A 14,085-nucleotide genomic window follows, 5' to 3' on the forward strand; every position below is an offset into this window, starting at 1 on the left:
CATTCTATCATTGCCCCTACCGGGAGGAGGGTCAAACTCCAAAACCTACTTGACCAATTCCCCATCCAAGAATTGACGGAGCACGTCCACATTTCAGGCCTGCCGATCGACAAAATCAGCCACCGAATGATCATGGAAGACCTCCACCTTATCGCAAAGCGCACCTGACCCCATCCAATTGTCATGCCAAAAATCCAATGCACCCTCACGAATTACCCAGCTAATATTGTCCTCCCCAAAACGCTGTACTGTGACCATCCTCCGCCAAGCCTGGGATCCTCGATGCCCAATATTAGCAAGACAAGGGCGCTGTCCTGCGCAATACTTCTGGGACATAAACGCTGCCCATAGTGATTGTTGCCGAAATTTCCACCAGAGTTTAATGGAAAATGAATCGTAGACCTGTTTCAACCCCTACAGACCCACTCCCCCTTCATCCCTCGGCCGACACAGATCTGCCCAACGCATCCAATGGAACTTGTCCCCCGAATTAGAATACCCCCATAAAAACTTGGCAAACAATTTCTCCAGTGCCACCAACATCCCTTTTGGAGGAGATGCGGCTGCCAGCAAATGAACTGGCATAGAGGCTAGCACGCTCTGAATCAATACCACCCTGCCTCCTGGCGACAAAATCTGGTTCTTCCAAGATAGAATCCAGGTCGCCACTGCATTGTATGTATCTGCATAGTAAATCTTCTTGCTCCTTCCAGCATACAAGGGGCAACCAAGGTACCTTATCGGAAAAGCCCATCTATTATACCCCAGTACCTGGCTAACAACCACTACCCTTTGAGAGGGAGCCCATGGATGAGTAAGGAAACAACTCTTGTAAGGGTTGAACCGTTAACCTGAAGCCACACTATAATACTGCAGAACCCGTTTGATCAATCCTAGGGACCACCTGCCCCCACTTGAAAAGATAATCACGTCATCGGCGAATGCCAAATGCATAACTATAGGACACCGAGGAGGTACTCTAAACGGGGTAAAGCCCTTCTGTGTGGGTAACGCATTGAGGGCTCGAGAAAACACCTCAGCTCCAATTACGAATAAGGCCGGTGAAATTGGATCTCATTTCCGTAAACCCCGTGAAGACTTGAAAAAACCGTGGTGGCCACCATTAACCAATACCGAGAACCACACATTCGATATTAAGCGCTAGATCATGTCTATCCAGGTTTCACTGAACCCGAAATGCTGCATCACCTATAGGAGAAAGGGCCATGAGACTCTATCATAAGCTTTCATCATATCTAACTTGATGACCACGTTGCCACCCCGATTTGATTTCCCGATATCCGCTACTATCTCCTGAGCTGACAAGAAATTATCTGTAATCTGCCTCCCTTGGATAAACCCGCTTTGCTGTGGAGATATAATCCGGGGTAATATCGTCGCTAACCTTGTCGATAATAGCTTGGAGATGATTTTGTTAGTAAAGTTGCGCAGACTAATCGGCCGAAACTGCGTGAAATCTTGAGGATTCTCCACTTTGGGCAACAACACAATCGAAGTAGCCGTGATACTCCTAGGTAGCTCAGCCCCGCAGAAAAAGCTGATGATCGCCCGGTATATATCCGATGCCACCACCTCCTAAGCAAAGGTAAAGAATTTCCCTGTAAACCCGTCCGGGCCTGCTGCGCTCTCTCCATCCATAGCAAAGATTATGTTCTTAACTTCTGTAAGAGATGGAACATCTGTCAACCATGAGTTGTCCTGTTCCGTTACCAATTTCGGTATTACCTCCAGACCGGTATGGGAGGGTAGGCCTCCCTCTGCCGTGAACACCTCCTGAAAAAATCCCACCGTTGCCTTCCCAATCTGGGACTCCTCTTCAATCCACTCTCCAACGGCACCCCTAACTCGATGAATCACCGCCCTACGCCTCTTTTTCGTAACCAAAGAGTGGAAGTATTTAGTGTTCCTATCTCCATCCAAAAGCCACTTAACCCGCGCCTTTTGTTTCCAAAAACCTTCCTCAACTACAAGCGCACGTCTCAACCGAGCTCGAGCATGATGTAACTCGCTCCGCCGTTGCTCAGTTTGATCCAGGTCATACTCCGTCTCAGCCTCGGCTACCACACACTCTGCACTACAGGCTCCCTCAAAAATATCCCCGAATGTCGTCCTAGACCATTGCTTAAGGGTATTTTTAACATTCCTCAACCTCGAGGCCAATACTTGCAAAGGAGAGCCATTGACTGGCTGAGCCCAACAATCCTTGATTACCCCCAGTAAACCAGGATGACTGGTCCAGATGTTTAAGAAACGAAACGGCCTAGGTTTGTTGTCTAGCCTAGTAGCCACCGACAGCAACAGAGAAGCATGATCCGACGGGTCACGGCCTAAATGTTGCACCATGACTTGGAACGGAAGCTCCAAAGAGCGCCCACACAGAAGTAATCGATCCAAACGTTTCCAGATCCGCGCCATTCCCGAGCGATTATTACACCAGGTATACCTTGATCCAGAGAATCCCGCATCACTAACTCCAGCCACTGCCATGAAATTCAAAAAGTCTAACCCCTCAGACGGTCTAAATGGCAAACCGTCCCTCTTCTCCTCGGTCTTTATGACCGCATTGAAATCCCCCACCAAAAACCACGGGTTCAAGGCGGGTTTATCCCTCAAAAGCGCACTCCACAAATCCTCCCTCTCCTGTTCTGTACACTTCGCATGTATACAAGACAAAATAATGGAGTTTTGGAAAAAATGAGATTGCGCTCTAATAGTTAAATGTTGGGGAGTCTTCCCGGCAGTCTGACACGTAAACAACGACCAATAGAAAACTCAAATAGAACCCCAATGATTGGACATGCAACAATCCATCCCCAATTTAATTCTAATATCGGTGATCGACTCCACCCTCAACTTAGGTTCAACAACAATCACCAATTGAAGATCATACACTTTAATAAGTTTCCTTAACCGTCTTAAGTTAGGAGCACGAGTTACCCCTCTTATATTCCAAAAAAGTAACTTAATCATCAGAAAGGACAGAAAAAGAATTTGTTGAAGAACTAACCATGGATCGTAGTGTTCTATCTAATGTTTTAAAAACCGGACCGTTAATTGAACCGGTGAAGTGAAAGGGTCGAGGTTCAACCGGTCGGACCGGTTCAACCTCGGTTCAATGAATTTTTTTTAAAAAATAATTTATATAAATATATATGTACAAAATAAGACATGTAATGGACTAATTTAATACTTTATATGTTGAAAAGTTTACTATTTTTTAATAACTTGAATTTTTAAAAATAAAATTTTTAAATTATAAGTTAAAACAAATAAATTTCATCTCAATTTCAATTATATCTAAATTCAACCCAAAAATATCACAATATTTTGAAATTATACAAAATTCACGTCTATGAGAATTTAGATATTGTGAACTTAAATTTTAATTTACGTTTTGGGATTTAGAAATTGCAATTTAAAAAATGAAGTTTGAACTTCAAAGGAAGTCAAGAAAATTGAAAATAGAAATGTAAACTTGATAAGAAACAAAAAATGAGATAAAAGTGAGTGGTTGTGGCATTGAATAATTTGGGTTAAAAAAATAATTCTTTTTTAACTTTTTTCAATTTAATGGACAAAAATAAAATTAAAAGATGGAAGAAAACATCAATAAATTAAAAATAAAGAGGTTTGATTGAAAAGGAAGTGACAAAAGAAAAGAAGATTGAAAGAGAGAGAGAGAGAGAGAGAGAGAGAGTTGAAAATTAAAAAGAAATGACCATGACAGGATGAGATTTTGTAAAAAAAATGAAAAAAAAATATGAGTGTTTGCTTTATATAAATAAGTTATCAAAAAAATTAATAAGATGTGATGGTGCAACGGTTAATACATTGGTCTTCTATTACAAAGGTCTTGAATTCGAATCTTGATAGCTGCATTTTGCAAAAAAAAAAAAAAAAGGTTGAAAACCGGTTCAATCCGGTTCAATGGCGGTTTTAACGGTTCGACCAGTTCTTGACCGGTTTTCTGACAAAGTCAACTATGGCATTGAACCGGACCGGTGCCATAGCCGGTTCACAGTTCAACCGGTCGAACCGGCCGGTCCGGTCCGGTTTTCAAAACATTGGTTCTATCTGACGGAAGGCCAGTCCAGAGACCAAGCGACCTTGCATCCATTCTCTCCTTACGAACCACTTCCTCTTGTGCCAGGGTATCAGAAACATCTCCCGTGTCTATATGCCCCATCTCCAGTGGTGACACCTCTTCTCGGTCACAATCTCCTCCCCTAGGGGAGAGGTTACCCACCCTTCGTTGAGTGTCCTGTATGTCTTCCACTTGCCCCTCAGCAGAACACACGACCACCCTCGCGGGCAGCCCACTCTCTGCAGCCTCAATACATTCCCCTCCTCCCTCATGTCGCATCACCACCTCAATACCTTCGACCGCCACCGTCCCACGGTCCGCCTCTGTCATCCTTTCTTGCTTCACTGGAGTAGCAGTAGAGGTCTGCTGCACCTGGTCCCCTTGCTCAATCCCTGCTCGCTGCTCGTGAGACGCACCACCTATTGATTGACTGTGATCATCGTTGCCAGCCACAGCCTCCGTAATTTCTCCCTTTGCTCCATCAACCTCTGCCGCTTCTTGCAGCAACACTGATGGCAATTCCCCATTACCCTCCGCAGGCCCATTAGGCATGTCTGTATTCGCCGTCTCTACCAAACGGAGTTGTCTTGTTCCAGTATTCTTGGCATGATGACCAGAGGCTCTCCGCAACTCGGGCTTCAACACATGACAAGTCTCCACATCGTGACCTTGGCGGAAACAATGTGAGCAGTATCTAGGAGCGTTCTCCACTACCAACTCTTGCCAGAAACCAGCGTGATTTCCATTGCCAATCCAAACCCACAACAGCGTGAGCCGCAATAAATCCATCTCAAAACACACCCGTGCCACACTTGGCCGTAACACTGCAAGTGTAGCCGCATCAACCAACAAAGGGTTACCCACCATAGAAGCAATCTGGAAAATCACCTCCTTATTGAAAAAATGTATGGAAAGTTTTGGTAATTGGAGCCACAGCGGAACCATCGACGATTCCCTGTCAACATGGAAGTCCGTGGTCCATTTGAATACTCTCATGGGAAAGGAAGACACATACCATATCCTCCTAAACCATACACGATGGAAGTCAGCTTCATTGTGCAACTGAATCAACACATGTCGTGCGTCCAACAAGCCCACCGACGGGTTCTCACGCAAATCCAGTGACGTAATGAACTTCCTCACCTCCTCCAACTTCGGTCTACCTCTGGAGAATTTCCCAACCAATGAGAAATGAAACGGACTGGCCATAGCTTCCACCGCTGCCTGTGGGAAAATCAGCGCAAGTTCCCCTTTTTGTGTAGCCTCCTCTGCCGCAAAGGAAAGCGTTGGCTACGGTGAATTGTTCGTGAACAACTCTGAAAAGAATTTGCGTTGAAAGGTAAGGGGGGCAGGATGCCCCCCATCAGGTGGCCAGAGGGCAGCCATGGACTGTTGTACCCCTACCCAAGACGCTCCTTCAAAACCTTAGTACCGAAACCTTATCTTCTATTATGAAAAGAAAAGAGATCGTTTTCTTTTGAACCGGGATGGACCTTACCTTTGGCTAGCAAACCATATCCCAGGTTATTTTACTCTATAGGCATTATGTCAAACATGTGGTACGCATGATTTAAGTTCATATGGTTCTTGAAGTTTGGCAGAAAAATAAAACCCCAAATTTTTTGCCAACAATCAAAGTTTGAAAAGAAAAAAAGACAGGATGAATGCCGAGGTTAATTGCGAGCAATCTCCATCAGCTTTCTCATCCTTCACAAATCAGTTTCCTTGAGCAGAAATGAGTTCGAAAACAAAACTAACCCAATCACAGTTGGAGAGGATGAATGTCGATTTAAGTATTTGGCATGTTTGATTCGTGATGTAATTCTTGAATTCCTCGTAAGGTCTTCCAACAGGTACTAGTGAGATGCTGAAGCCAATATTCGTTTCTAATAAATTGTCAATTTTTCCTTGTATTTTGTTTCTTTCTACCCTTCCCAATGTTGCAAGTATCAAAATTCTTTCACTTATCTTAATTATTAAACACTCAATTAAATATCTCTTTAAATTTTGAGCAAAATATACTATATGTAAATTAGATTGATAATCTAGCATATATTTTTTTTCTTTTTTTCTTTTTGTATCTCAATAGATTATCAATTGAGCTTGAAATGAATTATTTATTATATAGGGGGGAGAGATGGGTTAGGTTGTACGGGAGGAGGGAGTGTAAGCGAGAGGTCTCAGATTCGAGTCCTCCCGCTTACACTAAAAATATATATATTAAAAGAATTATTTATTATATAAAATTATTTCGATTGTGTGAAAAAATTATTCATGTACATGAACATTATAATAATTAATCACTTACCATTGGAAATTAGATTCTAAAATGAAGGGAAGACACAAGAAAAACTAAAAACATTCTCTCCACCAAATAAGAGGGAAAAGAATGCCATCAAAATGAATTAAAAAATGTCAAAAATTTTAAAACCATTCATAATGATGTAAATTTTAAATCCAATCTAGCACCATCTATTTTCAGAAAAAGAAAAAAAGGATAATTTTTCGTTGAAAAAGTTTCTACAAAGCCCCATAAATGCTATGGGTTTTTGGTCAATTTGGTTATAAGGGTGTGGATTTAGATTGTGGAGGTTTGGATTTAACCCCATCCAATTCTTTTCAAAATTCATAAAGGCATGTCATATTCATACTTCACTAGTTATTTTAATCATAATTTTTTAACTAAAACCATTTGAAACAGATGTTTAGAAGTATTGCAATAATTTATGCTAATATAGTTTGAATAAAGTTATGTATTAGATTTATAACTAGTTGTACGGCTTACACAAAAGTTCTAGGCATGCCCAAAATTATAAACACAGTAAAATGATCGATAATTATCCACTTGAAAAGTTAAGATAGTGAGATAATGATTATGTTACATGCTTATAATTAATTAATGCATCATAATTTGTTGTTTCAAGCATCATTGTTTTGTGGTCCATCAAAAATTATGAAACTTGTATGCCTAAATCACAAAATTCAGATCTAGTTCTAATCGGAGCCAAAGAATTTCACACTCAATAACTTTATCATAAAAATTCAAATATTAAAAACCGAATAGAGCATCTCTGCCTACGCAAACCACCATTCCCATGAGAGGTAATAATACCTTCGATCACTAATACATCAAAGTTTTAAGAATTCAGCAAGAACATGCTTAATGTTGATTTTAATCGAAATCGAAAGTCACATATGTAACCACAACACGTATTCAGGAATGTAATTTACATTGCTAGGTATGCAAATATTTTTCGGACATTAAAGGGCAAGGTGATGCAATATGCTTTCAAAGAGACACCAGAAGAGGCAAAAATACATTTTTGGGTAGTCAGTAAACAGTTTAGAGGGTATATGGAAGAAAGAAAGAAAAGAATAGTCTGTATGGCAGATTGAGCTTATAAATATAGTACCTTTAATTTTTTAATATAACTATATCCAAGAACTTTTGCATAAGATGGAGACCTCTAAGTAGCTTTTAAAGTAGCTTGTTTCTCCATTATGTTTTACAAGATATTGATAGGGTGTTAATTGTTAGTAGTTTTATCATTAATTTTCCTTTTTGTCCTTGCCAAATATTGTTTTAATTGTTAACATATACTTATATTTGGTATTTGGACTTAATTTCAGAAAGTGGAGCAGAAGAATGCTAAAAAGGGGGATCTTGTTGAGAAAATTGCTCCACACATGGAAAGCTTCCAAAAGATCCACAAATCTGGCTCAATGCTACAAGCGGGCCCCTTTTCCTTCCTTTTACTGACTAGCAGTTTGCTAGTATTAGGAGTTTTTTAGTATTGAAGTTTTTGACTAGGATTAGGAAACGAAAAATGGGGAATATTCAGGAGGGCCTTACCTTTTGTTTTCTTTTCCTTATTGGATAGGAACCGAGGAGAGTCATATTTTTGTTTAGATTAGGAATAGCTTCGTTCTGGCTTTGGCTTCATTTTTCTTTTCGTTTTCCATTATTCACGACTGGAACATAGCTTTGTTATTATTATTGATTATTATAGAAAAGATGATGCCTTCAAAATCAATTAAATTGCGTGGACATTTTCTTATGAGGCATGGCTAATCTTTTCATCTAGTCAAGGATCAACGCGACGACGCAGTCCCGAATATCTGTGAGATCGAATTAGTTTTCATGCGTTCCTTAATTTGTTAATATTTGCACATTTTCTATTTGAATTTTCATTGGATTATTTTGTTAATTGGATGTCAAGGGCTCGATATTCAATGTGACTTTTTAATCTCCTACCAAATTAATCAATTGAATCCGTAATTGTTTAGTTGATTAATATTTGTGGCAACTAGCGTTGATACACACTAGGGAAACATGCAATCTAATTTAAATAACTCTCGTAGCGTGTTGTTGACCGGGGTTAGGTTTTTCTATTTCTTAATGCAATTAGGGAATTAACACCTACGGTCGTACCTAGGAGTGTTTCCTGGTTATGCGTAATTAATGGTCGTACCTTGGTTATCAATAAACTAAGAAAAAGCTGGTCGTCAGAGCTCGTCGGCGACTATAACTAACCTATTAATAAATTAAGTGAACCTTCCTTGCATCGATGATCGGATGAATGGACTGTGTCTGAGTAGTTGTATCCTTGGTTAGAGTTTGTCTATTATTGATTTAATTTCTGTCTACGTTCGTACTAGTTAATTGTTTGTTTTGGTTGTATTGCTTAATTGTTCTTATTTTTATTCCGATAAAAATACCCCGTGTCCCAAACTTGAAAAGAAACGAATTTTCTCCTAGTCCTGAGGATACGACCTTACTTGCCCTGTTTACAAAGCAATAGTTATTTGTGAATAAGCAATCCCATTCTGGTATATCGAATCAAGCAAACTCTTCGGAAACAGGGTGAATCAAGTAACCCATTGCACACCTAGAGTCCCTGCTCCAATACTTAGAATTGGGTTTTGATTACTTCGATTGGCAACTAGGTTTTATTTTTATTATTGCACAGGTTTCGACAACCTATCAGATATCAAAACAAATAAGCAAATCCACCTGCAAGATAGGAGTCCACTTGATCCGGATTGTTTCCCTGGATTCTCATTCCTGTTGAACCAACAACAGCTCAATATGGCACTATTCTTCTAAATAGTCTGATTGAATATGCACTCCTACCTTGATGGCTTGTGCTACTCGATCATGATGCAAATCCCATACCATTGCTCTCATTTGAAGCAGAAGGCCATCCAAATATATTCCAAAGGAAACATTTTCACTGTTTGATAAGGAGATACAGATTAGTTTGTCAAGTCTTCTTTCGCTTGCAACTATTGATTTGTTTGTAATAGCTTGGATTAAGCATATATTAAACATGATGTTTACAATTAAAAATAATTTCTTAGCCAAAAACTCAAGAGGTATTGTAGTTAGTAGAAAAATAAGATTAGGTTCCAGTTTATATATGAGTTCGAATTCGACTTGATCAACACGAGTTTGATCAATATCAAACTCGAGTTAAATTTGACTTGAGTTACTCGTGAGCAGCTCGATTCATTTACAGTCCTAATTCAGGAGACAAAAACATCTCACTGGTGAGATGAGCTTTTTCTCTTAGATGTGCAAAAGGAAGTGCTACAAATATATTCCTCTACCTTCTTACTTTTTTTCCTTTCCTTCTGTCACACTAGGAATCCAGCCCAATGAAAGTTTTGGTATTGATCAAAATATGTATATCTTTATTTTTTCTATTTTTTTTTGTCATATCGACCGATATGTCAAACTTTGACACTAACTACATTTCAGAGTTTAATTTGGAAGTAAAGTTAAATAGTTTTCCTAAAAATGTTTCATGTTTTTGGAAAATGAAAGTGTAAAACTTTGCAATCGAGTATTATTAAGATAGTTTAACAAATGAAAGCTAGAACCCAAGTCTTGCTACGCCATTTACAAATAAAATTCGGTCATTAATCTAAAATGATGCAAAATTCAATTATTCAGAGAATTCCATTTGACAGCATAAATCAAAGTTATGAACAGTAAACCATTTACCACATGCAATGTCGAAAAATGTTTGAAGAGGAGCAGAGATTAAAGGCAAGGCAATGGGTCAATTGGAATTTCTTACAAAAATTTCGCAAATTTCTGAAGCCCAAAAATGCAAATGTTGAAACTTAGTGGGGCGGCCTCGTCCGTGGTTGTCAATGTAATAAAGCACAACTGCGTAGTGCTTCAGATATTGACTTTGATATCTTCAATCTTTGAAGGAGTATTACTGCCTCTATCGAGCAATGGACAGTGTTAGTGTAGTATGTCGTTAAACACCACATGATCATGAGTCGATCAAGCTCTTTCTCTGAGTTCTTACTCATTGCAGCCGTTTTATTATCCATCATAAATATTGATGCAACTTGCCTTGCAAGTGAAAAAATAAGCTCTTATAGACTTTAAAAAAGATGTAAAATGTCTCTCGAGTCGACTCACATCTTGCAATATTGACGATGTTGATTGTTGCCACTGGGAAGGAATCGTTTGTAGCTATAAAAGTGGCCATGTGACCACCAGTGCAGCATCTTATTGGCAATAGGTGATTAATATGATCCCTCCTTTGATAGAATTATACTTGTGTTCTTGTTATCTTCTTCAAGTTCCTCCATTCGTTAACACCAATTTTTTTATCTTTCTGGAAATGATTTTAGACGTTTCATCCTTCAATGAATTTTTGGTGTTACTGCACTTGTCGCTTTTAAAGGTCATTACCATTTAATAATAAATGCAATAATGCATAACTGAGTCAAATCAATACTATCAATTTTGTCAAATTTTAGCATGTTAAAATTGTCAAATCAATACTATTGGTGTCGATGCTGGTGCCAGTGCTGGTAGAGGTGGCTATCAGTGGTGGCCAACGGTGAAGGTGGTGGTAGATTGAGGTGTGGAGAGGAAGGAGTAAGAAGGGAAATTTTTTTTTTTGGTGTGTACTGAATTTATTTTTAAAATGTACAAAAACGTTGTATACAAATACCATATGAAGTAGCGGACTAGGATTTGATAATGATATGATTCTGAGAAACCAAATTTAAGGTGAGACTTACTTTTTCAAACTTTTATGATGGATGAATACTAATATTTAAAAGTTATATTTGAAAGCTTCCATTTTATAAGGAAGAGTTTAACAATTTGTACAACTATGCTTTATCTGTACATGAATTTAACAATGTTAAGCACAATTATCATTAATCTTGTAACTTATTACGAGTGGCATTCATAAATAAAAATGGTCGACTTTTTGATTTGGTGATAAAGTGGATCATGAACAAATATAAAAGGTAGATCTATACTGACAAATAATATTTAGAATTTGAAAATTAAGCAGTTCAATTTGAGAAAAAAATATTTAATTGAATTTCTCCCACATGCATGGATACTAATTGTAAAACTGTTTAGAAACTAGATTAGGAAAAAAATTTAATGCAAATCTTTGACGCGTGGAAGTTAATTGAACAATTGTTCAGAGGCTTGATTTGGTAAGTTTTAAATTTGCTTTCCAACCATTAATGTGTTAGATTGAGGATAAATAAGTGAATTAATTTGTTTCCATATAAGACAAGGTCACAGTAGGAAAAGCGGCATCAATGGCATGAAAAAAACCCTATAAATATTGACATTGTGAATTGAACAGATCAAGTCACGGTTGATAAGAGAATATTTAACGTACATTTTGTACAAGTTTGGCATGAACTTTTGGTATGTTTTGAGAAGATTAAAGCCATATTTGAACTCTTTTGGTGATAATTGCTTAAATATTGTTTAAGTGTTCAAAACTTGATAAATGAGTGGATTAATGCGTTAATTTTGTGAAATTGTGAAGGATATTGATATATGAAATTCATGCACGAGATGAAGGAAATGCAAGGATCGTCCAGAGGATAAAGTACAAAAGAAACTAGGAGCAAAAATGAAGAAAAAGGAAAGAAGTGAAAAACTGGAAATTGACCAACACGGATCCGAGCTCGGATATGTGTGAACAAAGGGTGATTCGAGCCCTCGTCTGTATTTCTGGAGCGATGGATCCGAGGTTAGACGATCCGAGCTCGGATTGTTCTTCATCCCTCGAATCCGAGGCTCGGATCTGCCTCTCTCTTCTGCAAGTGGCACAGCTATTTTTCTCACTTTCCACACAACTTTCCAGCTATCTTGAGTGAGAGAATTCGGTGGCACATGTTCCTACAATATAATGGAAGACAAAATGAGTTATTGACAAGTCAAAACAACATTTCTTTTGACTTTCTTTACAAAATCTGAGTTGTTGGAATCATGAAGGGGAAAAAAATGTGCCTTTCTACCACCTTTTATGCAGAGAACCAAGGAAAAAGATGAGAGGACCATACGTAACTAGTTTTTCAGCTTGTAACACTTTCTCTCTATCTAGAAGTTCTTGAAGAAGCACTTGGAGACTTTACTTGTAATCATCTTGTACAAGACATAGCAGAAATTTGAGGGCTTCACCATTAATTGGCTAAGGTTTTCTTTATCTTTCTTGTACTTGTACTTTATGATGTTTTGCATTAATAAACTTGTGAGTTTGATTGTTATATCATTCATGAGTAGCTAAACTTCTTTATCTAGGGAGTAGATGAAACTTATGGCAAAATGACATGAATTGAATGTGATTTATATTTGTTATATCTTGTATTAACTTGTCTATTTGTGCAGTTGTAATTACTTGTTATTGATTAATCACCAATAGCATGTTTATAGTTGTTATTATTCAATGAGAATTGGTAGTAACAATGGAAACACATGAGTAGAGCTTAAATTAGATGTTCATGAAAGTAGAGATACACTTAAATGGATTACTTAGCATTTCATGAAAGAAAATAGAGTAGTAGTAGTATTTCACCATGAAAATAGGGAAAACTAGACTACTCTAGGCCATTTTATCATGAGAATGAAGCTTGGCAATATTGGAAATGAATCCTTAGTTAAACAAGAATAATAACAAGAGGTAAATCTATTCATTTGTATTGTTTACGCCATAAGTGGAATCTACATCCCTAGATTCATTCTTGAGTGAAATTTATCCATTTGCATTTAGCATTTGTTAAACCAGAGTTATAGACAATAGCATTATAATTTCTCTACTCAAATTCATTTATAAGTCTAAATAATAGAGAAAATAAGGGCCTAGTACTTGTTTAAATTGCTCCTCGTGGGATCGACTCGATACATACCCTACATTACGATTTCGGCCTGTATACTTGCAGTCAACGGGTATAAAATCGGATTTAAACTTGCATTGATATAAAAAAAAATTTCGTCAAGTTTTTGGCGCCGTTGCCGGGGAGCGGCAATATTAGGGCCTAATAATCTCTATTAATTTAGATAGCTTTAATTTTGATAGTTAAGCTATTTATAGTTAATCTTATATTTTATCAATTTTGACAAATAAAAAAGTTGCATAATCTTTCTTATTTCTGTTGTAGTGTATGCACCGGATATCTCAAGAAGTTGTACCTTTCGATCCAAAAATTGAGAAGATATTTCGTAGACAAAGGAGGGATACACCACAGCAAGAGGAACAAAAGGTTTGACAGCCGATAGAGGAAATTTTGATAGAGCTACCGTTTGAGAAAGAAATAGCGGAAGACGAACCAAATAGGCAAGCTCTACGAGATTTTGCTTTACCGGGGACATAGGAATCTCAAACTAGCATCGCAAGGCCAACGGTAAATGCTAATAATTTTGAGATTAAACCATCACTGATTCAAATGGTGCAACAATCTCAATATGGAGGTAATGCTACCGAAGATCCAAATTCTCATTTGTCAATATTTCTTGAAATCTGTGATACAATTAAGTTTAATGGTGTTAGTGATGATGCAATTAAATTTCGATTATTTTCATTTCGCTAAGGGACAAGGCCAAGGTTTGGCTACAATCTCATCCTCCAAACACTTTTACTACTTGGATTGAATTAGCTAAGGATTTTCTTAATAAATTCTTTTCACCTGGAAAAACTGCT

General features: G+C 37.9%; 1 protein-coding gene across 1 annotated transcript; it reads right to left on the minus strand.

The window, feature by feature from the left end:
• Positions 1-1,596: 1,596 nt before the first annotated feature.
• On the minus strand, positions 1,597-5,314 carry LOC113770716. Its single transcript, XM_027315279.1, has 2 exons — positions 4,085-5,314; positions 1,597-2,763 (listed from the first exon to the last, which is right to left on the minus strand). Exons 1-2 carry the CDS (start codon positions 5,312-5,314, stop codon positions 1,597-1,599), a joined length of 2,397 nt encoding a protein of 798 aa, XP_027171080.1.
• Between the last annotated feature and the right edge of the window lie 8,771 nt (positions 5,315-14,085).

Source organism: Coffea eugenioides, chromosome 1 (genome assembly GCF_003713205.1).
Source record: "Coffea eugenioides isolate CCC68of chromosome 1, Ceug_1.0, whole genome shotgun sequence".
Taxonomy (NCBI): domain Eukaryota; kingdom Viridiplantae; phylum Streptophyta; class Magnoliopsida; order Gentianales; family Rubiaceae; genus Coffea; species Coffea eugenioides.

What these genes read in the sequence shown, in the direction of transcription:
- LOC113770716 (XM_027315279.1), bottom strand. Translation starts at nt 5,314, where the DNA reads ATGGCCAGTCCGTTTCATTTCTCATTGGTTGGGAAATTCTCCAGAGGT. An exon ending in TTCCGTCAGATAGAACCAAT is followed by an intron (nt 2,764 to 4,084) that starts GTTTTGAAAACC and finishes TTTACGTGTCAG; the next exon opens with ACTGCCGGGAAGACTCCCCA.